Below are 25,003 nucleotides of genomic sequence, written 5' to 3'. Positions count from 1 at the left end.
GGGTTACAGCAACATTAACAAGATTTTTTTTCTTTTAAGTGATGTATGCTACAACAATACGTTTCTTTACTGGGTGTAGTATGTTGGTATTATTGGAGCTGTTATACGCACTCATTCCCCGAGCAGCATGTATGATGGGAAAATCAGCTTCACTACGTAAAAGTGGTAATTTATTTTCAAGATCACTTCACATGACACAAACATCTAGATCAGAGAGTCATTCAAACTTTACAGAAAATGGAACCGATAATAATGACTTATGTGAATCGAAGAATGCTTGGAGTATGCAAAACATGAAAACATCAGATGGAATTAAGCCGGATAAGTAAGGAAGATCTTTCAATATATCTTATTAGTATATGCAGTGTATATGATTTTTCACATAACTATTCTATCAGGCCCTGTTTCCATTTTGTACTCATACACGATAACACACTGAGCAAGGCTATGTGATGATATGAAAAAAAAATACTATCACGTAATAGTTTCAACACAATCACATCAGACTTTCACTCCTTCTCGCTAATTGGGAGTTCGTCATCACTTATATACTCCCCGGAGATCAATTTTTAATTAGGCTCCGCCAGTTTATTAAAAAGTAACATTTGTGTGGCTTTCGCTTTCATTTTTAGTTGCTCACATGTCCAATTAAAAGTTTACTTTTTTCGCTGGATACATTCTGTCCTCTAATTATCCTTATTTTCCTTATTAATTTTTCTCTTTCTTTATTCTTCCTTTTCATTTCTTCTTCTTTAAGCAGAATCTACTCCCACTCTTTATTTATCGAGAATCCTGTATTCCAATTCATCACTTTGTCTCCTGTCTTCATAATCTCCCTGGCTTCTTTCCATTTTCTCACCAAAGTTCTGACCTCTGCTCCTTCCTACCCTATTCTGTAGTTTGTCTCTTTCTGATGTTTATATATTGCATTCTTGTTTCTTTTCAATCTTACATCAACCTGGTGCTATTTTATCTTTTCTTGCATCTTCTTCTTTGTTTCTCCTATGTAAATTTTGTTACACTCCGCGCATCCTAGTCTATATATTACTCCCCTTTGGTCTTTGTCCGCTATTGCTTTTCTCTTGGTTCCTCTGATTAGTTCAATTATTCTGCTTCATACTTTCCTGTACGTCCTAATTCCTGCTTTCCGAAGCATTCTCTTTATCTTCTCTGTTTCTTTGCCTAGGCTTTCTATTTCGAACCATTTTTTGTTCTTGTCTTCTTCCTCTTCCTCTCTCTTGCTGTGTTTCTTGTGACCCCATCCTCTTCGTTGTATCCATTTCTTCTTAGTTGTGTCCAGAACTTCTTTAAATCTGCTTTCCTCTGTTCTTCATGATTTTCCAGCTCAAGGATCATGTATTCGAAATGATGTTAGGAACTTGTGTCTGTTTTCGATCTTCAACTGTTTTATGTGATAAACTCGAATAGGACTTCAATCGACGATAACGATAACAAATAAATAAGTGGGTACGTTAGTCAAGTTCGAATGCCTCTGTTAACATTTTCATATTAGCAGAACGTGCTGAAAGGCTGAGGAGTTTTCTATACACTTTAACGTGTTTTAGCCTTGCCAAAATGTTGTGCCTGATAGCAGGTCCTAGCTCATTTTAACCTAAAGCAGGGTGGAGTGGCCAGTTTCTAGTTCACAGTCTAATCTTTGTGTAGGGCACAAAGGTAGGCTTATATATATGAGCCCCCATGTTCACTAGGACCTTTTGCTTCTTTTTAGATGTACTATCATCCGTGCAAGCTTGTCCATGTAGTTACCGTTCACCTTTTATATATATATATATATATGAGATAGACATACCAATATACAAGAACCTACTTTTTATGTCTTCACTTCTGGGATAATCACCTACACAGGTAAATTAATATGTAGTTGGTGAGTACTTCAAATTATATGACCATAGCTAAACTACATCTACAAAAATTGTTGTGGAAATACCCCAGGATTCTGTAACATGTGTTTTTGGATAGGGTGCATACTAGTTCCTAAGTGAAGTCGTGATCCAACTACAGTAGATCCCATAGTTTTGTAGCTATGAACCTTTAAAGTTCTTTTTTTTTTCATGTTTTCGGCAGCCTATAACTCCCAAAGAAAGCATTTTTGTACCCAGGATAGTACATCTAAAAAGAAGCAAAAAGTCCTAGTGAACATGGGGGAAATTCTGTCCCGTTTAGGAGTGACACAGTGTCGAAAGCGTGGGTACATGAACTTCATAGGCCAACAGCTTAAAAACAATACATCGTAGAGAGTGCGCTCAAAAACGTCACTTAGAAAGTCATACCTACTCTATTGAAAAATGCATGTTTGAAAACGCAGCTACGTGTGCGCACGGGATTAACGTGTGACACTTCTTTCCTTTACAGTATGTCCGGGAACCCCTCTGTTCATTTGGGGAATCCCGTGCGCACGCATTTGTCAATAGAGTAGGTATGACTTTTACGTGACGTTTTTAACCGCACTCTCTACGATGTATTGCTTTTAAACTATTGGCTTCTGAAATTCATGTTCCCACACTTTCGACACTGTCACTCCAAAACGGGACGGAATTTCCCCCATGTTCACTAGGACTTTTTTGCTTCTTTTTAGATGTATTATTATCCGTCCAAGTTTGTCCACGTAGTTACCGTACTCTCTCTCTCTCTCTCTCTCTCTCTCTCTCTCTCTCTCTCTCTCTATATATATATATATATATATATATATATATATATATATATATATATATATATAAAAGCAAATTTCGTAGAAAGCATGACCACATTATGTACACGTACACAGCTTTATTACAAACTATAACCTAAGACGACACAAAAAAGCTATTGACTTCCACTTAGTTACAATTACATTTAATTGAGTTATTCAACTCCCCAACTACGTTATGCGTACATATGCCTATTCTTCTAGCCTACCTCATTTATTTATTTATTTATTTATTTATTTGTCTTTCTCTCTCTGTACATATGGATGCCTTCAAGTCACGCCCATAATTTAGGGAGAGAGATATCAGTCACGTGATTACAAAGTTAGTAGTCTTCCAAAGCTTCTGTTTCAGAAACTTGTATCTTTGTACAGTCTATTGTCCTATTACGGAGAAATTTCTAGATTCATATCCAAAATATTATCGACAGTTGTAGAATGTGAATTCCAATTACTTGCAGAGAACGGATTTTTTATCAAGTAAATTTTAAGAGAAATATGAAATTGGAAATCCCAAAATATGAAGAAATTTGGAAATTTATTTCAAATTATTTTTTTATGTTTCAAATATAAATGGAATGAACTACTTAGATCACAAAATTACTTCCTCAGTACCTATAGCACATCATATGCCGAACTTCTATTTATTGCAGTATATAATGGCAAGTTCCTCCATGTTGCCCGGAAGCAGTTTAAATCTTCTGTCTGTCAAGATTGTTTTGCATGAAAAGAAGCTTCTTCCCATGTTATATGAAGTGATAGGTTCATATGTGTATCATGCTATATTATCTAGATTAATATCTGCTGGAATAGATATGTACTTATTTTCTCCTTACTTGGAATAAGATCGAATCTGACCTGTTGTTTTGAAAACATTTATTATTTTAGCAAAACACCTTTCTTCCCACATTTCTAGGAACTGGATCGAGGTAACGTTTCAATTCTTCCACACATCTACTTCAAAGAAGTGTGTAGCCGTAGAGGACTTCCCTCCAATTCCTTTAGAGTTAATGTAACATTTTTAAAATGGGCATGGTCGTAATTAAAAGGTTTTGTGCCTGTAAGACACGGTTGGTAGAATGCAGTTCAAAGCTGTCAATTACCTGCAATGTAAAATGCAAATCTTAATGTAATATTCAGTTTAACATCCGAAAATAAATATATAAATTCGGAAAAGAATTTAACTGACACGAAGACAGTTTAAAGAGACTAGTAATGAAAATAAAGATTTTAGATAGCTTAAGAATAACATCTATTTAAATATTCGAAGACACTAAATCTTAAGCAGAAACTTTTAGATATAGAATCTTAAAAAAAAATAATAAATTATTTAGAAGTATGAAAAAACACAAAAGCTGAAAAATTCTAGTCGAACACAATATTAGGTAATAATTACTACGAAATTAATAATCAGAAAGTGTCAAAACCTTGCGTTTTATAGATTGTTAAAAAATATTTGACACAGGACTACTTACTGCTTTAACTTTATTGAAGTATTCGGCATCTGGTGCTAGAAGTAAATTTCAGTCTATCTCCCTGTACCGATTGATGAATGATGTTATTTTTAGAAATACCTTCTTGGTTTGGCTGATGATCTGGTCAACATTGGAGTATTCCACTTATTTATTCGGCTACTCGATGAACTGCTTACGCCAAACATGCTAAATGAATCAACTTTGAATAGAAAACTTCGAGGTTCTTTTTTGCCTTTTTCATGTTCCATAGAATGCCTGAATGGACAAGATAGTCAAATTATTTATGCATAGAATGCATCCTGAGATTTAAAAGAAAACAATTAAATTAATTCCTTAAACTGACTACAGTACGGATACTTGCATAAAATTGAATGAAAATACAAATTGCTATAGCTGCTATTACTCGGAAAAATAATCTATATTTAATTTGATTTACATTACTTTCAGCAGACAAATGGTTCAATTAAAGAAGGCTTAGTTAGTATGTTAGGTATCAACGGGACAGTGGCTGTTAACTGAGCGCTCGAACAAAACTTAGTTATCTCTTGGAGAGATCACGGTAAAACCGAGTATCACCGCCTCTGGCCTTGACAATTGCTTCGATTCGGCCAAGAAGGGAGTCCACAATGTTCTTCAGGTGTGACTGCAACATCTATGAGGTATCGGGAAACAACCTTGCATATGCGCAGGGTTTTTTTTTTTTTTTTTTTTTTTTTTTTTTTTGGCCGATGAACTTATTTTAATTCATCATAAAAGTTTCAAAAGGATAGAAATACAACGTAGAAAGTATTAAAACATCCGAATTCAAATGTCAATATCGTCTTTTCCGGTAACAAGGCAGTAAGCAGTACCCAAACCCGTGAAATAGCTAGGGTGGCGGATTCTAACTGGGATTGGCTTAAGCCACAGTAGCCAACGTAGCTCAGAAATACAAACTAACCTTAACGTAGCAAGCAGTCTTTTTTTCCTCTAAGTAAGTCGAATAAATATTTTGTATAATTTCTGTTCAAAATATTATATAAAATTACCTCCTGAGTTGTATCTGTAGTTGCAAAAATAAATAAATTTCCAAAGAAGACATCCAACATTTTAGAATGTTCACAAAAGTGCTAAAATTATTATTGCCCCAGCAAGTTACAAACAGCAGAATAATTTTTATATTAAAAAAGGGAGGTAAAAATACGAGGAGGGACCAAAGAAACAGGACAGAAAGCGCGCAGCCGTTCCTAGGCATAGTGGAGAGTTCTTCCGCTAGGTAGGTCTAGTAGAGACCTTCTCAAATCAGTTGCCCAAGCGGTGTCTGCGTAGGAGGTTGATGTTTGATTGTAGTGTTTTCTCAACTGTGCTCGTTTGCCGTCTGCGATATTGTTATGAGAGATTTAAAGGAACAAAAATGATGCTTCTAAAATTTGCTTCTTGCTTGTAGCGGAAGGTTTACCAAATGCTTTAACACGCTTTCAAGAAGAGTGCTATGAGCACACACAAGTTTTCGAGTGCCTTGAGAGGTTTAAACATGATGAGATCAATGGTGAAGATCATGCTCGTTCTGTGCGTTCTTCAGCATCTCTAAACGAGAAAAACATTGAAAAAATCCGCCATAAAATCAACAAGAATCGTTGTTTGATGATCGACGAAATTTCAAGACAGGAGTGAATTGGAGCTCGTGCCAGCGGATTTTCAATGAGGATTTTGAAGTGAGATTCGTTGCCGCTAAGTTTGTTGTTGTTCCTCACACAATATCTGGATATTTGGGCTCTCAAGAGTATGCCATTGTCCCTACTCTCCGTGATACTTTTCTTTTATATTCTCGAAACTGAAAAATCTAAAAGGGAGGCGTTTTGATGATGTGGAGGGTGTAAAAAGAGCTTAGCAGAGGGCACTGGACGATATCAAAGTTGAAGAGTTCCACAGATTCTTCAAACAGCGAGAAAGAAGACTGGAGAATTGTATTGCATCTAATGGAGATTACTTCGGAGACTGAACGTATTTTGTAATATATATATATATATATATATATATATATATATATATATATATATATATATTAGAACAAAAGTCCGTTTTCTTTTTGGTTCCCCTCGTATACATACATCCGACCTGTAAAATAAATTCAGAATATGAATCTCGAATTTCAGCATTCAGCATCTTCGTATTATTTATTTCTAGCATACAATTCTGCGCGCACTGCTCACAACAATCACAAATTTCAACAATGGCTCACAGCAATTGATAGACAGAGGAATATCACTCACTAGCCCCTTCCTCCGAAACGCCCCAACGGCTTAAGAACTAGCCATACTCAACAATCGCCGAAGATTAAACAAGATTTGTGGCGTAAATGAACATGCTTACGGAGTATTTGGTCCAAAATGTATAGTGAAATCCGTAGAATAAAAAGTTAACAAATTGTGACCGTTGCACAAAAGGTTTTATAAGTAAGACAAATTCGATATAAAACATTAAAATATAAACAGAATATTAAGAATTTGGTAAAAATATGAAGCTTTTTTTTAAAAATATTATGAAATATGAAAATTGTTCTCAGGTGCAATGGTGTCTATGTCTAACTATGCCTGCCTGCTAAAGAAATAAAGAATATGAAATTTCATAAAAAACCGTTCTCTGCACATCAGTACAACAACGATAATATAGCGTTCTTATTATAACCCCACTGTAACAGATAAAAAATATTAAAATTTACATCGATAGTTTTTCCGCAATAATTTCAAGATACCTTGTCTTTAAATGTTATAAAATTGGCCATTGCTCATAGATTGCAAAGTCATCACATTTATCTCTGGTTTTAATAATTTTATTTTCTTGAAAACTAGGGTCAACTATCGCAAACAAATCTTCATAAAAACAAGAAGAGGATGTACTATAATTCTTGAAATGATAGGAGAATATTTACAACAGACGAATATTCATTTATTGAAGAATTTCTACCTTCCGGAGAGCAGCTGCTGCAAGAAGTAAGTTAAATATCAATAAATTATGCTGTGGTATTTAATAATACTAAAATCTAAACGTGGCATTTTGATTATCATAAAAACTCATTTAAATAGGATTACAGAAAGCTGTACTTTACTGTACATACAGCAGGATGCCCATTAAAGACATGTTTAGGGTGGCCAGAAGGCAATGTTTAAAAAGCCGGATACATTGACTTAGAAAGCCAGACTTTATGAATTTGTAAAGCTTTTTTCCATATACAGTATGACAATTCAATTCATTAATTGCGTCTAGGCATTTTTGGCTCAAGCAAGCTGGGAAAGCTACATTTACATATTAAAATTCTTACCTCATTGATAAAAGGTCATTCAAAAAGCACGCCGATTTTGTTACATCAAATTATGAACTTTATTTTTTTCAAAACACACTAACAAAATTCATAAACATGTTCATTACACATTCCGATTTCAGGTATAGTGAATGACATCGGGCATATGACCTCCTCTAGTGCGCTGGCATACAATAACTCTGTTCGTGAAATTCGCTATGACTGCCTGACTAACAGCAAGACTATCACGAACCACTGTAATGTTTTGCTTAGAACGACCACTACGACGATGCCCAGGACTTTTAATATGCACTGTTGAACCCGTTTCAATGAACTTTTTCATAAGTCTGCGAACTGCTGATTCATTCGGTGCTCATTTCGTCCTAGAACCGAGGGAAGTCGCCTGATAGTTACTGCATAACTTTCTCCGTTCTGATAAAAAGTTTTTACAATTAGCACACGTTACGCTACAGTAAACTGCTGCATTGCTAGACACAGATTGAAAAAATGCGAGAAATTCAGATTAAGGCGACAATCGGAATACTTGTGGGTAAAGCAACAATACAAAACAATGTCGGCAACCGAGAAACAAAAATTTGAAACACGATCCAAAATTGCCGCGCTTTTTGAATAACGCCAAATTTCTCTGCTCCTTGAGCAGGTTTCAATAGATGCTTGTTCTGCAAGTTTTCTTTAAATATGTCACTGCACGTTCCATTCTCATTTTTTCCTTCAAAATTGAAACAAACTTGAAGTTCGGACTTAAATGTGGAGATATTAAGTCGGTTGCAGTGTTGCCAACAACCTCTGAAAAAAAATAGGCTAAATGGCCTTCAGAAATAAGGTTTTTTAAGCGAAAAATGGCTACATTTTGAACTGCTAACCTGTAACTCACATTGTAGATTTTAGACCCTTTTTTGTATGTAGGATTATAAGTCACTTATAGTAAAAATTTGAAATGTTGAGTTTTATTCGCTGAAGACTAATAAGCAACATATATTACTTTAAATTACAATAAAATCCATCAACAACTCATCTGATTTGTGAAAGTCAACATCCATTGAATTGAAATAAGTCATCATCAATGACATCGCAGTTAGCCGAGGCGCTGGAACTGGATGCACCATCCTTGGATTGTGAATTGGCTATGTTTGTGTAGACAACCATTGTCCCAATTTTCAGTAGTACTTCTTTCGGCAGGTCATAATCCTTACAAACACGTCTTGTTTCTCGGTACATTAACATTAATCATCATGATTGCATTGAGAGTTTTCAAGCTAATTAGATATTCTATTTGTTTCCTTTAATAAAAAAAAACAATCTCTGTGGCTTTTAGAACCCAACAGTACTAAATTTGTATTCGAAAACTTTCATTCTTGCAATGAAATGCAAAAATTTAAAAAAATAAAATAAAAAGTAGCAAACGGGGCCGTTTGCTTTCTGAGTTGATAAGTATTGTTAAGTATTTGTAAATCTGTGAGTGGGTAGAGAGAAGAACGAAAAACAAGTGTCTGTTGCGTAATAAAACACTCTCTGTCTAAAAAAATCAATTAATACGATAATATAATGACAAATAGGCTATTTTTTTTAAGAAAAATAGGCTTTATTTTGAAAGAAAAAGTATTTTTAGAATTAATTTAAGGAAAGGGTAATAAAAAGCCAATAATGGCAAAAGAGTTCCATAAAATAAACTATATTTAAGGCTATAAGCATTTCGTAGATTTGTATGGCTAAATGCCTCTGCAAATAGGCTAGATTTAGCCAAAAATAAGGTAAATTGGCATCACTGGTTAGTTGCGGTCTTTTGTCCAAGCAGCATTCATTAATGAAAATACCCGTTCGCAGTAAGCATTACTATTTGTATGGAAAGAATAATGAACCGACTTTCTTCAAGTTCTCAAAACCTTTTTCGCTTGGTGTTTTCGCACGTTCGAAAAGTTTTAAATGTCTTTCTTCAACAGTTGTACAGTTCTTGAACATATATGAGGTTACTACTTCTTGAAACATCTTGAATTTTCCGTAAAGTTCATCCTTGCCAATGGATTTAATACGAGGTGCTACTCAAAATATCCGAAAATATTTGTACAGGGCAAACCAGTAGCAGTACGGCATTCTACCGCTAGATGTCTCGAGGTACATGTATTAGCTTCTGCACCACAAAGTTGTGTCATCTTTGACGTATTCAGTTGTGAGTTGTATTTGGGCGTGTCACGACGTGTTTTAGTGTTTCTGCGATTTGCCAAATGGCTGACGTTAAGGAGCAACGAATTTGTATCAAGTTCTGTGTCAAGTTGAAGAAAATTGCATCCGAAAAACACCGCAGGCTGAAAAAGGCATTTGGTGAAAGTGCACTGAGTCAAACAATAACATTTAATTGGCTCAAACGTTTTAAAGAAGTCCGCGAATCTGTGGAAGGTGACAAATGTACAACCCCGACCGTCAATATGCACAACCCCGGAAATGATAATAAAAGTACGTGATGTGATTCGCGAAGATAGAAGGTAGACAATTCACGATTATTGTAACAGACTTCGACTGTCGTACGGCACATGACAACGAATTTAATCCGATGACCTGAATATGAGACGAATTGCAGCGAAGTTTGTCCCTCGCCTTCTCAGCATCGACCAAAAACCTCAGGATTCACACGTGCACTGAGCTGCAACAAAGAGTTCTAGAGTGTCCAAACTTCTTATTTAAATCATCACAGGTGATGAATTCTTATTCAAATTATTACAGGTGATGAATTCTGGGTCAATGGTTATGACTCGTAAAAGAAGCCGCAATCATCACAATGGAAGACGAAATCCTCCCAAGGCCGAGAAAAGCTCGGTAAGTTCAAGCGATGCTGATAATTTTTTTCGACATTCGAGGAATTGTGCATAAGGAGTTTTTTCTACCTAGTCAGAATGCCAACGGGAAGTTTTACTGCGAGATTTTGAAGACACTGAGGGAAGATGTTCTGCGTAAATGGCCAGCGTTGTGGCGAACGAAAGACTGGTTGCTGCATCATACAACGCGCCCGAGCACACCTCGCTCGTTGCAAGGGAATTCCTGGCCAAAAATAACATGGCAACGGTCCCTCACCATCCTATTCCCATGACCTAGCTCCATACGACTTTTAGCTGTTCCCGAAGATGAAACTCGGGTTGAAAGGTGGACATTTTGATTCAATTAAAGACATCCAAGTGGAATCGCAACGGATCCCGAACACCATTCACCCTGTGGATTTCCAGGAGTGCTTCCAAAAGTGGGAACAACGCTGAGATCATTGCATATATGCAGGAGGGGACTACTTTGAAGGTACCGAAGGACGTTAGGACATAAGTGTAGTTTTCTGATTTTTACAATGACATTCTCGGATATTTTGGGTAGCACCTCGTGTTACACACCTTAACAGAACTAACAAAATCTTCAAAAGAACAGTCGGGACTTCCAAGCGAAATCAGATTCTCTTATGTAAATTGTTTCATTGAAATCGTACCGCTCGCGAATGTATTGACAAGCCCGTATATAAAAATTCAAAGAATCAAATTCGCACTTTGTTCTATCACAAGGAATTAATAGTTTCATCCAGGCACGTAGCCACGATTTTTCAATAGGGGGGGTCCGTGACGAAATACTGTGGTTACACACCAGGGGATAGATCAACCTAAACTATTTTACTAGCAACTTATATTGGTTTGTTAGGACAATAAAATGAGATGTTAGTAAATATTTTAATAAAAAAACTATGAAGAAGTATTGAATAAAAGAATATAAAAAAGTATTGAAAAAGATATACTCGTAGATTTCCGTGATCGTTCGAACTCGATTCTACTTGTCTTCTTTCTTCTTCTTTTTCTTATCTTCGTTTAATGCCGTCAAGGATAGCAACGAGATCTCTTTCGAGAGTAAAAACATTCTATAAAATGGATTAGTGTTGCCGCGAAATTCAAAATGTCTCATATTATTGGTGATTCTGGGCATTTCTTAAGTTCTACCTGACAGTCTATCTTATCGAACCGGTTTATCGATCGTTATTTGTAGTACATACGATTAACATGGTGATAGATGGAATTCGGAGATAGTTACAATAAATCCATTTTCAACTTGTCCCCTCCCCCCGTTTCCTCCACACAAAAAATATATATTTTTGACGCAGATTCATCTTTTTCTCGTTTTTTTTTTTTTTTTTTTTTGTTTCATTCTTCCTTAATACTTTTCATTTCTGGATCCGAAGGGGGAAGGGGGTTTCCGGACCTACCTCTTGGCTACTTGCCTGCCCTCAACAAACAGCAGCTTGTGTGTGTCTCTTCACTCCTCTCATTTTCATATCTTCATTCTCACCGTCGTGATTACTCCGATTGGATGGAAAAGAGTGATTATTCACTCAGCAAAACTTATCACCATCAAAACGTCGAACACGTATTTCAGACTTTGACTGTTTCTGATTTTGAAAACGCTCCTTCATACACTACTATAAGTTATTACTTGGCACTTTGTATATCACTTCGTCATTAACAAATCATATATAATAACTATTTTTAGAGTAATAAGTGAAAACTTGTTGTGACTCTTAGGGAAACGTTTGGGTTGCGAACGGAGCGAACCGTCAAAAATATTGATTTAATAATGTGCCAACACTTTTACGGGGCGACGTATCGTTTATTCATTTCTAACTCTTTTCCTTTCTTCTTGTTCTTTGGGCGCTCTCTTGCTGTCAGCGCCCGGGGCAACCTCCCCGTTCGCCCCTCTCTGGCTACGGCTGTGCATAAGAGAGGTGGAATTGCTTAGACATAAAACCTTACAAAAGATACCTCCATTAAACTGCTGTCTACAGAGTATCAAAATATTAATATAACTCATTACCCAAAAACAAAATTCTATACCATCAGTGACATCAAGATGTAGATATACTTTTAGTTACCTTTATTTTTTAAAAAATGTGTTTATTTCTGTTTAATTTATCTTACAGCAGCCGTTTGTACATATCTATGATTTAACCCACTTTTTCAATACTAATATTTGCCTTACATCAGTAGTAATTGCATGACTTGGCCTCACTTTTTGGCCCCAGGGTCCCTGCCTCAGGACCCATGGTCCCTGGCCGGGGTCAATGACCTAGGGGTACCTAGGACCACCCCCTCTAAATTTTGGCAGGGGTACCATGGCCCACCCCCTAAATTTTGGCAGGGGTACATAGGACCACCCCCTTTAAATTTTGGAAATTGCCAAATCTAAAAATTTGGTATGGTAGCCTAGGACCATAGTATGTACCTCTATCCGTATTGGGTGTCTATGTCGTTCCCTTTTATGGGTAAAAAAATTGCCAAAAATTCAAATTTCGGGGGTTTTTGACCTAATTTATCCCCTTGGATGAGGTGTTATTACCCTATATAGTTATATGGACGTATACAGGGGTCCATTCCCTTTCATAAGACATGGGTACATTAATGCACCCCTTGAAAAATTTGGGAGGGGTACCTTGGCCCACCCCTTAAATTTTGGAAATTGTCCAATTTCAACATTGGGTATTATAGTATAGAACCCTAATATGTACTATGATAAATTTGGGTGGTCCACCTCATTCCCTTTTAGGGGTACATAGGACCACCCCCCTTAAATTTTGGAAATTGCCAAATCTAAAAATTTGGTGTGGTAGCCTAGGACCATAGTATGTACCTCTATCAGTATTGGGTGTCTATGTCGTTCCCTTTCATGGGTAAAAAATTGCCAAAAATTTAAATTTCGGGGTTTTTTGACCTAATTTATCCCCTTTGATGAGGTATTATTACCCTATATAGTTATATGGACGTATACAGGGGTCCATTACTTTTCATAACATATGGGTATATTAATGCACCCCGGGAGGGGTACCTTGGCCCACCCCTTAAATTTTGGAAATTGACCAATTTAAACATTGGGTATTATAGTACAGGACCCTAATATGTATCATGATAAATTTGGGCGGTCCACCTCGTTTCCTTCCAGGGGCACAAAATTGCCAAAATATAAACGTAAGCAATACGTTATACCACGTGTTTGATTTTTGGTCGATTTTATCCCCTTTGATGAGATGTTATTACCTTATATGGTTATATGGTCATGTATAAGGGTCCATTCCCTTTCATAAGATATCGGTATATTTGTACACTCCTTTAAAAATTTGGGAGGGGTACTTTGGCCCACCCCTTAAATTTTGGAAATTGCCCAATTTAAACATTTGGTATTATAGTACCGGACCTTAACATGTATTATGATAAATTTGGGTGTTCCACCTCGTTCCCTTTTAGGGGTACAAAATTGTCAAAATATAAACGTAAGCAATACGTTGTACCACGTGTTTGGTCTTTTGGCCCAATTTATCCTCTTGGATGAGGTTCTATTACCTTATATGGTTATATGGTTATGTATAGGGGTCTATTCCCTATCATAAGACATAGGTACATTTGTGCACTCCTTTAAAAATTTGGGAGGGGTACTTTGGCCCACCCCTTAAATTTTGGAAATTGACCAATTTAAACATTTGGTATTATAGTACTGGACCTTAACATGTATTATGATAAATTTGGGTGTTCCACCTCGTTCCCTTTTAGGGGTACAAAATTGTCAAAATATAAACGTAAGCAATACGTTGTACCACGTGTTTGGTTTTGACCTTAGTTATCCCCTTGGATGAGGTCCTATTACCTTATATGGTTATATGGTTATGTATAGGGGTCCATTCCCTATCATAAGACATAGGTACATTTGTGCACTCCTTTAAAATTTTTGGGAGGGGTACTTTGGCCCACCCCTTAAATTTTGGAAATTGCTCATTTTATATATTTGGTATTATAGTACCGGACCTTAACATGTATTATTATGATAAATTTGGGTGTTCCACCTCGTTCCCTTTTAGGGGTACGAAATTGCCAAATTTTAGTACAACCACGTGTTTGGTCTTTTGGCCCAATTTGTCCTCTTGGATGAGGTCCTATTACCTCATATGGTTATATGGTCATGTATAGGGGTCCATTACCTATCATAAGACATAGGTACATTTGTGCACTCTTTAAATTTTTTTGGGAGGGGTACTTTGGCCCACCCCTTAAATTTTGGAAATTGCTCATTTTATATATTTGGTATTATAGTACCGGACCCTAACATGTATTATGATAAATTTGGGTAGTTCACCTTGTTCCCTTTCATGCGTAAAAAAAATTGCCAAATTTTACTACAACCACGTGTTTGGTATTTTGGTTCACCCCTTGGATGAGGTCCTATTACCTTATATGATTATATGGTTATGTATATTGGTCCATTCCCTATTATAAGACATGGGTATATTGATGCACCCTTTAAAAAATTTGGGAGGGGTATCTTGACTCATCCACTCAGTTTTAGAAATTGATTAATATAAGCATTTGGTATCTTCGTACAGGTCTTCAATATGTACCACTATAAATTTGGATGGTCCACATCGTTCCCTTTCATGGGTAAAGAACTACCAAAAATCAAATTTCGGATGTTATTGACCCCTATTTAATACGTTATATGGTTTATTACCTCTATATGTTTATGTTCTCTTTTAAATTTGGGAATTATCAAATAACAAAATTCGGTAAACGTTTTCTAGGACCCATTGGTATTCCTCTTATGGCCAAATATTCAAAATTTAAAGGTTATTGACCGGCTTTATAATTGAATAAGTACAGGATTTATTACTTTTTCATAAGACACAGGTGTATTTGTGTACCAATCTTAAATTTTGGGAGGGGTACATTTTTTATTGTCATATCAATAATTGGTAATTGTTCTTTGGGTAAATCATTGTGATCACGTGATCAGTTATTGACCTATGATGGGATTAGGAGTCCAGGACATTGGTACATTGAAACTTTGTAGGATAATTTGAGAATGCGTCATTGGTATTGATTATTCCCCGCCAAATATAAACGTAAGCAATACGATGTACCACGTGATTGACCTTGATGAGGTAGTGTACAGGGATACATAGCTATCCTTATTGAATCTTATGACTCATAGTCTTAAGGGAATACATGCTACAACACTGGCAAAGTTATTGTTAATGCAATTTCATTGGTTGATCACTATCTTTCCTGCAATCTGATTGGTTGATCACTATCTTTCGTGCAATCTGATTGGTTGATGAGTTTTAAATCTTTGCTGTATTCAGTTTTAAGTTTTGTTGTGTGAAATTTTTTGTTTCAAAATTTTGTTTGAAAATTTTTTTTGACAACTTTTGTTTCAAAATTCTTTGTTTAAATTTTTTTGTTTGAAATTTTTTTCGTTTCAGAATTTTGTTTGAGATTTTTTCGTTTGAAATTTTTGTTTGAAATTTTTTTCGTTTGAAAATTTTTGTTCGAAAATTTTGTTTAAAATTTTTTGTTTGAAATTTTTCGTTTCCAAATTTTTTGTTTGAAATTTTTTGTTTCAAAATTTTGTTTGAATTTCTTTTTCGCTTCAAAATTTTGTTTGAATTTTTTTTTTGTTTGAAATTTTTTGTTTGAATTTTTTTTTCGTTTCAAAATTTTGTTTCAAAGATTTTTGTTTGAAATTTTTGTTTCAAAGTTTGAGTTGACATTTTTAAAAGTTTGTGCACTTATTAGTAAAGAACTGGAACTGTTTAGAACAAAAACCTTTTGACAACATTGTGGTGCAATAGTACACGTCAGAACCTGGGGTTGTACTTGAAATGAAAAAACACAATTCATTGAAATGGATCATTTTATTACACTCCACATACATCCATACCAGATAGTGGTTCTGGATATTGTTGATACAATGTATTTTGAACTTCTTGCACTAGTTTGTCTTTAGCATATAATTTTAATTCCAGTTGAAGTCTTTTAAGGTCTATTGCAATATCAATTGGTGGAAACTCAATGTCCATTTGATCACAAATAAACTGTTTATCAATACAGGTATGCACCCACGAACGATGTTGACAACCATCACAATATCTAGATACATGTTGTACAATATGCATGACACATTTTTCAAAATAGTACTTTTTCAGGAATATACTAGTTTCGTTGCACACTTCCACTGCATGTTTCACACACTGAAATACGCTGATGAATTTGTTCCATTCTGTTTCCGTTAGATACACCATATTGCGAGGGACATGAAATGTACTCTTTTTACGTAACAGCACCATCTTCTCTTCGAGGACTGTACGCAGCACCACTTCATGATTTGAGCCTAATGATTTGACTATGGTCACATTTAGCTCATCATGAAAATAATCGTTCATTTGGTCGATTCGTGAACATAATATTTACCATTCTTCACAGGTCAGTTGTACACCAAATTGTTCTGCTTTGCCCAATCGAATCACTGGGTCAAATGTTCTAGCACTGATACCAATCATCACATGTTTTGTTTGAAATATATTTATTGGATAATAGCTTGCGAAAATGAACTCTTTATCGTTAGAAGTACACATCTTTCCTCCTGAAAAGCACTTGCTCAAATGATTTCGTGGGATGACACTGTATTTGCTGGTTTATAGTTATTGCTGACGTCATTGGAAAGGAATGTGCTGACGTTTGAATTCATGGTTTCATCACAGTTGCTGACGTCATGCTGACCAACCAAATTCATACAACTACAGCTGACGTCATTGGAAAGAAATGTGCTGATTCATGATTTCATCACAATGGCTGACGAATCTGGCTGTGTACTAAATTCAAGTTGATGACTTCGACCCAAGAATCCTTTGTAACATAAAGATACAGATCCAGTATTTAAGAAACGCAGCAGTTCTTGTTTTGATGGTTCCATGGGTAAATATCTTGCTGGTAAAATTATATTCTTATCATTTTCAAGCTTCACTACGATTCTTAATCCAAACTTTGTAGGGATCATTTGGCTAGCTAAGATTCTATAAGGTACATTCTGTTGTAAATCAGTAATCTTGGTAAATGATTTTATCACATCACGTGTGTTTAGAAACTGCAGACAAGTAGCCATGATGACGTTATCATGAATACTAACTCGAACGATACTTATATATGATGCAAAACTGATGACGTTGCATTATCATGTTCTGACGTGCATCACAATGTTGCCAGAGGTTTTTGTTCTAAACAGTTCCAGTTCTTTACTAATGAGTGCACAAACTTTTAAAAAAAATGTCAAACAAAAATTTCAAACAAAAATCTTTGAAACAAAATTTTGAAACGAAAAAAAAAATTCAAACAAAAAATTTTAAACCAAAAAAAATTCAAACAAAATTTTGAAGCGAAAAAAAATTCAAACAAAATTTGGAAACAAAAAATTTCAAACAAAAAATTTGGAAACGAAAAATTTCAAACAAAAAATTTTAAACAAAATTTTCGAACAAAAATTTGCAAACGAAAAAAATTTCAAACAAAAATTTCAAACGAAAAAATCTCAAACAAAATTTTGAAACGAAAAAAATTTCAAACAAAAAAATTTAAACAAAAAATTTTGAAACAAAAGTTGTCAAAAAAAATTTTCAAACAAAATTTTGAAACAAAAAATTTCAAACAACAAAACTTAAAACTGAATACAGCAAAGATTTAAAACTCATCAACCAATCAGATTGCACGAAAGATAGTGATCAACCAATCAGATTGCAGGAAAGATAGTGATCAACCAATGAAATTGCATTAGCAATAACTTTGCCAGTGTTGTAGCATGTATTCCCTTAAGACTATGAGTCATAAGATTCAATAAGGATAGCTATGTATCCCTGTACACTACCTCATCAAGGTCAATCACGTGGTACATCGTATTGCTTACGTTTATATTTGGCGGGGAATAATCAATACCAATGACGCATTCTCAAATTATCCTACAAAGTTTCAATGTACCAATGTCCTGGACTCCTAATCCCATCATAGGTCAATAACTGATCACGTGATCACAATGATTTACCCAAAGAACAATTACCAATTATTGATATGACAATAAAAAATGTACCCCTCCCAAAATTTAAGATTGGTACACAAATACACCTGTGTCTTATGAAAAAGTAATAAATCCTGTACTTATTCAATTATAAAGCCGGTCAATAACCTTTAAATTTTGAATATTTGGCCATAAGAGGAATACCAATGGGTCCTAGAAAACGTTTACCGAATTTTGTTATTTGATAATTCCCAAATTTAAAAGAGAACATAAACATATAGAGGTAATAAACCATATAACGTATTAAATAGGGGTCAATAACATCCGAAATTAGATTTTTGGTAGTTCTTTACCCATGAAAGGGAACGATGTGGACCATCCAAATTTATAGTGGTACATATTGAAGACCTGTACGGATACCAAATGCTTATATTAATCAATTTCTAAAACTGAGTGGATGAGTCAAGATACCCCTCCCAAATTTTTTAAAGGGTGCATCAATATACCCATGTCTTATAATAGGGAATGGACCAATATACATAACCATATAATCATATAAGGTAATAGGACCTCATCCAAGGGGTGAACCAAAATACCAAACACGTGGTTGTAGTAAAATTTGGCAATTTTTTTTACGCATGAAAGGGAACAAGGTGAACTACCCAAATTTATCATAATACATGTTAGGGTCCGGTACTATAATACCAAATATATAAAATGAGCAATTTCCAAAATTTAAGGGGTGGGCCAAAGTACCCCTCCCAAAAAAATTTAAAGAGTGCATAAATGTACCTATGTCTTATGATAGGTAATGGACCCCTATACATGACCATATAACCATATAAGGTAATAGGACCTCATCCAAGAGGACAAATTGGGCCAAAAGACCAAACACGTGGTTGTACTAAAATTTGGCAATTTCGTACCCCTAAAAGGGAACGAGGTGGAACACCCAAATTTATCATAATAATACATGTTAAGGTCCGGTACTATAATACCAAATATATAAAATGAGCAATTTCCAAAATTTAAGGGGTGGGCCAAAGTACCCCTCCCAAAAATTTTAAAGGAGTGCACAAATGTACCTATGTCTTATGATAGGGAATGGACCCCTATACATAACCATATAACCATATAAGGTAATAGGACCTCATCCAAGGGGATAACTTAGGTAAAAACCAAACACGTGGTACAACGTATTGCTTACGTTTATATTTTGACAATTTTGTACCCCTAAAAGGGAACGAGGTGGAACACCCAAATTTATCATAATACATGTTAAGGTCCAGTACTATAATACCAAATGTTTAAATTGGTCAATTTCCAAAATTTAAGAGGTGGGCCAAAGTACCCCTCCCAAATTTTTAAAGGAGTGCACAAATGTACCTATGTCTTATGATAGGGAATAGACCCCTATACATAACCATATAACCATATAAGGTAATAGAACCTCATCCAAGAGGATAAATTGGGCCAAAAGACCAAACACGTGGTACAACGTATTGCTTACGTTTATATTTTGACAATTTTGTACCCCTAAAAGGGAACGAGGTGGAACACCCAAATTTATCATAATACATGTTAAGGTCCGGTACTATAATACCAAATGTTTAAATTGGGCAATTTCCAAAATTTAAGGGGTGGGCCAAAGTACCCCTCCCAAATTTTTAAAGGAGTGTACAAATATACCGATATCTTATGAAAGGGAATGGACCCCTATACATGACCATATAACCATATAAGGTAATAACATCTCATCAAAGGGGATAAAATCGACCAAAAATCAAACACGTGGTATAACGTATTGCTTACGTTTATATTTTGGCAATTTTGTGCCCCTGGAAGGAAACGAGGTGGACCGCCCAAATTTATCATGATACATATTAGGGTCCTGTACTATAATACCCAATGTTTAAACTGGTCAATTTCCAAAATTTAAGGGGTGGGCCAAGGTACCCCTCCCAAATTTTTCAAGGGGTGCATTAATATACCCATATGTTATGAAAAGTAATTGACCCCTGTATACGTCCATATAACTATATAGGGTAATAATACCTCATCAAAGGGGATAAATTAGGTCAAAAAAACCCGAAATTTAAATTTTTGGCAATTTTTTACCCATGAAAGGGAACGACATAGACACCCAATACTGATAGAGGTACATACTATGGTCCTAGGCTACCACACCAAATTTTTAGATTTGGCAATTTCCAAAATTTAAGGGGGGTGGTCCTATGTACCCCTAAAAGGGAATGAGGTGGACCACCCAAATTTATCATAGTACATATTAGGGTCCTATACTATAATACCCAATGTTGAAATTGGACAATTTCCAAAATTTAAGGGGTGGGCCAAGGTACCCCTCCCAAATTTTTCAAGGGGTGCATTAATGTACCCATGTCTTATGAAAGGGAATGGACCCCTGTATACGTCCATATAACTATATAGGGTAATAACACCTCATCCAAGGGGATAAATTAGGTCAAAAACCCCCGAAATTTGAATTTTTGGCAATTTTTTTACCCATAAAAGGGAACGACATAGACACCCAATACGGATAGAGGTACATACTATGGTCCTAGGCTACCATACCAAATTTTTAGATTTGGCAATTTCCAAAATTTAAAGGGGGTGGTCCTATGTACCCCTGCCAAAATTTAGGGGGTGGGCCATGGTACCCCTGCCAAAATTTAGAGGGGGTGGTCCTAGGTACCCCTAGGTCATTGACCCCGGCCAGGGACCATGGGTCCTGAGGCAGGGACCCAGGGGCCAAAAAGTGAGGCCAAGTCATGCAATTACTACTACATCATAGATTCACATAAAACGTTAAGAAATACTTTAAACCTCACTTTTTAATCAATTTTTTCACTGTCAAATCTTAATGTTACCATAGTAAGGCATGATAAAATTGTCTGTGCAAATACGTGATCGAATATATATTTAGTTTCATTAATAATGTATTAATATGTAGTTCTCTTGTGTTTCCTGATATTTTCCTGATAGTATTTGAGCCGCGTGGCTATAAATCCATATTACAAATCTTCATTTGGCTGGGAGATAAAATCGCATGTGAGGGACAAATATATAAAATTTACTCATGGGTATGGAGTTTTGTATAATTCTACCTATGATTGTTTTACACTCTGCCCATATTACATCATGGTAATCACATATAAAAACTTAATGCATAATGTTCACCGGAATGTTGTGATGTTTGCAGATCATCATCAGAAAAAAAAGTGTTCCTGTTATATATTATTCTCATTACTCGCGAGATAACAAACGACATCATACGGATTAACATGATCAAGGAGGTCAATTTCAATTGACACAAGTGCTATGGCCTATATCCGCTCTTGTCCTATTGAAGATCTGAGTATTTTTTTAATGAACTTAAGCTTACCGATTACTTACCGAACACTTCTGAAATCATTCGTAGTACTGGAACATTGATCATAGGAATTGGCATCACTTTCCGAGATGTTGATTTCTTTATCTTCACTTGATTCCATGTCTTCTGACTTACACATCTGATGGACTTCATAGTCAACAGATCACCTAACCAATTCATTTGTAAATTCTTCGCTGAGACTTTTTGCTAAGTCACTGAAGTTGGCAGCAAACGACTTGAATTCCTCTCTCAAATCTCCTTCCTCAACACCTGCTATCATTGCCACATTATGAAGTGCTCCATCTCGTATTCCATCATGAAATCTTGTAGAATCTAGGCAACTGGTATCACGAATTAGAGCTTCATTATCCTCAAACCTATTGTGCAGTCGCCCCTTGTCAGTCTGAAAGCTCAGATAACGTGCTAATTAATTGTGTAATTGGGGATGTCAGAACTGAGTTGAATTTGGTAGAGTTTAAAATACAGGATCTAAACTGGGTTGCGTACAAATAAAATCGAGCATATACAAAAGAAACAGACTGTGATGTCAAAGGGGTTGAAAAGGGTGAGAACGAAACAACTTTTAGGATTGGTTAATCTACTTGCACTTACTTGCAGGTCTCGGTGTTTCCTCCTCGACAATTCTTCGAGTGGATTGATGTCCGTCCATCCTTTCTCTCTGGTCTGCTGGGCACCCAGGCAATCGTGAGTTAAGGGTCTGGGAAACCCGAGCACGAAAACCAGAGTTGCGAAGACAGTAAATTTAATCAAAATCGAAATTGCTCTTCAACGAATTATCCATCGTAGTTGACAGCTATGACGTTAGCTAAGACAAGGTGCTCTCTAGGTTAGAGCAAGGTAAACTTTCCGTGAACTTGGAATTGCAGCTCGTGTTCCTACGTGTTGAATCGTCTCCAATCTAAATCGGACTACCCATTCCAAAAGTCTTTCAATGGTTTTTGTTCGATGTCCCTTCCGAGTTAATATCCAGAGTCGTTGATTATTTCTTCAGTTTCGATGAAAAGTGCGTGCTCATAAATTAACCAAAGGTGGGGTGATGATAGGAATGCTGACAGGGAAACAATCTGTTGTTTTTACTGATTAAGAAATTACATGTATAAGAAAGAAATGACAGACAGCAAGAAAACTTCCTAGTAGGAAAAACAAATGAACTTAGAGAAAAAACGAAAAGTAATTCAACATTAAATAAACGATTATGCTTTCTACTGCATTGAATTTTGAAATAAAATGTCCCAAAGTCCGAAATAAAATGTTTCATTATGTGTCCAAATACACATATCTTCACATCCCCCTCTTGAAATCAAAGTCCCGAATGAAAACACTTCGGAGAAAAAAAAAATCACTTTTTAGTTTTTCTGTTTTAAAAATATATGAGAATTTTTGTAGTTCTATTCAATCTTCATAATAAGAGTCACAGCAGCAATTATAGTCTGGAAAGAAATCATATGTTAAGAAATGATGAGTACAGCATGTAAAAGGGAAAAAGGAAAAGAAAAGAAAAAGGAAAGAAAGAAAGAAAACAAAGCTCCACTCGCTCTGTAACAAATGAAGGGGGAAAGCCCTGTATCGTGCACATGAGATGCATGGAATAAGTCGTGAGTGGGAACCCTTCACCCCTGGTGGGGATATTCATGTAGCTATCAGCTTATGTCTAATTATATAGGAATATATAATTCATTTCTTACTTTCGAACATACAAGGTTCAACTAAAATGAGTAAACTTTTATATCGGACTTCTGAAGAAAAATGAAATAAAATAATATAAAACATAACCCTGTTTATTATGTATAGAATTCCCAGTCACGACCCCCTTTTCAGTTTTATTCACAACATTAGGAGGAGAAGAGATGAAGTAAGGAAAAGGAAGATAGGATAGGAGGAGAGAAAAGAGGGAAAGTAAGAAGGTGAGAAAAGAGGGAAACTGTTACTGGATATTTTTGAGAAATATGGTAAAGGAAAGTGAATAATTATCGAATTGGGATTATTTCCAAGAGCTATTGGGTGAGTATTTGGTATTAAGGTGATCAAAGGTAGACACATGTTAACCCATACCCCCCAGACCTAGATCCATTTAATCCCAACTACCGAATTATCCCAATCTAGCTCTGAGATAGATGAGAAAGTTTAATTTAACAGTTTATTCAATATTTCCGAAAGTTCTTGACTAGTATCCAGTACTTGAAGCATAAACGATAAAGTTGGCGGCATGTTATAACTGACCGAAGCCCCAGAAAAAAATCATAGTAACCCGCATGTTTGTTGAAGATTTTGACTTTCGAGGTTCTCCCATAATGATCGTTCGTTCAGGCTATTTGTGTCCTTTTTGCTTCCTTTATAGAGCCAACTTAAATTGAGTTAGTATTGACTTTACAAGACTTTACTTGTCAACTACCATTAATTACAGTAAGTCACACATATATATCAAAAGAATTGGTGCAATTAATACTAAACCTACATTTCACTCACACACATATTCATACAGGACAATGTATACTTAAGGTTGCATTTAGTCGAATTAAACTAACCTAACTACATTTCTATAGACATTTATTACATTCCGAGAAAACGTAATTTGACAGCACAGGGAAAAAAATTTCGATACATGAAAAGAAAATAATAATAGTAATAATATGGTTTATAGGCATGCACAGAAATTTGTTACTTTTCAATATCGAATAACACATTTCTCTTTGTAGATACATTAAGAGTTGGATTACGTTAAAAAAAATCGGCAAACAAAAAAGAAGGAAAAAAACAAAGGTTAACATTGAACATATTTAAGATTCAGTACGAACTAATACATATCAATGTGAAAGAGGAAAGAAAAAAAGTATATATATAATTGGTTAATCATTTAAAAAAAACACTTTGGTAGCATTTTTATTGAGTCTCTGTCCCAAGAGGAGAAATTTCGACAATTTATGAATCCTTTTTCTCACGTCGATAATAACTCCTTTATCAACTCTCTTTATGCACTATGATTGGCGTCCATGAGAGTAGTTAGTCGTCTTTCTTAGCTACAGACAAAACAGTTGCTTCGCATTATATATATATATATATATATATATATATATATATATATATATATATATATATATTTTATTTCGTCACTTGACGCACTTGGTACGAAAATTCAAAATTTCTCGAAATTTAAAATATCGAATCCAGTCCCAAACATTGGGAACATATTTCCATTCTACTATACGATATCTCAATGGAGATAGGTCTCTGGACCTATCCTAGGTCCTGTATTTACATTACGAAATTAT

The 25,003-nt window shown here is 35.3% G+C and overlaps 1 protein-coding gene across 3 annotated transcripts in view; it reads left to right on the top strand.

The window, feature by feature from the left end:
- Positions 1-25,003, top strand: part of LOC145690535 (uncharacterized) — a 232,087-nt gene that overhangs the window by 5,032 nt on the left and 202,052 nt on the right. For 2 of the 3 annotated variants that reach the window (XM_081765503.1, XM_081765501.1), the window contains exon 2: positions 7,011-7,151. The exons of the other annotated variant lie outside the window; for it this stretch is intronic. In XM_081765503.1, coding sequence (XP_081621629.1) covers positions 7,072-7,151 — 80 coding nt within the window. In that variant the 5' untranslated portion in view covers positions 7,011-7,071. The remainder of the gene's footprint in view (positions 1-7,010; positions 7,152-25,003) is intronic. 3 annotated transcript variants of the gene reach the window in all.

Source organism: Thermobia domestica, chromosome 7 (assembly GCF_964235325.1).
Source record: "Thermobia domestica chromosome 7, izTheDome1.hap1.1, whole genome shotgun sequence".
Taxonomy (NCBI): domain Eukaryota; kingdom Metazoa; phylum Arthropoda; class Insecta; order Zygentoma; family Lepismatidae; genus Thermobia; species Thermobia domestica.
Note: the sequence above shows the minus strand (reverse complement) of the source record. Positions and strands in the feature narration are given on the sequence as shown.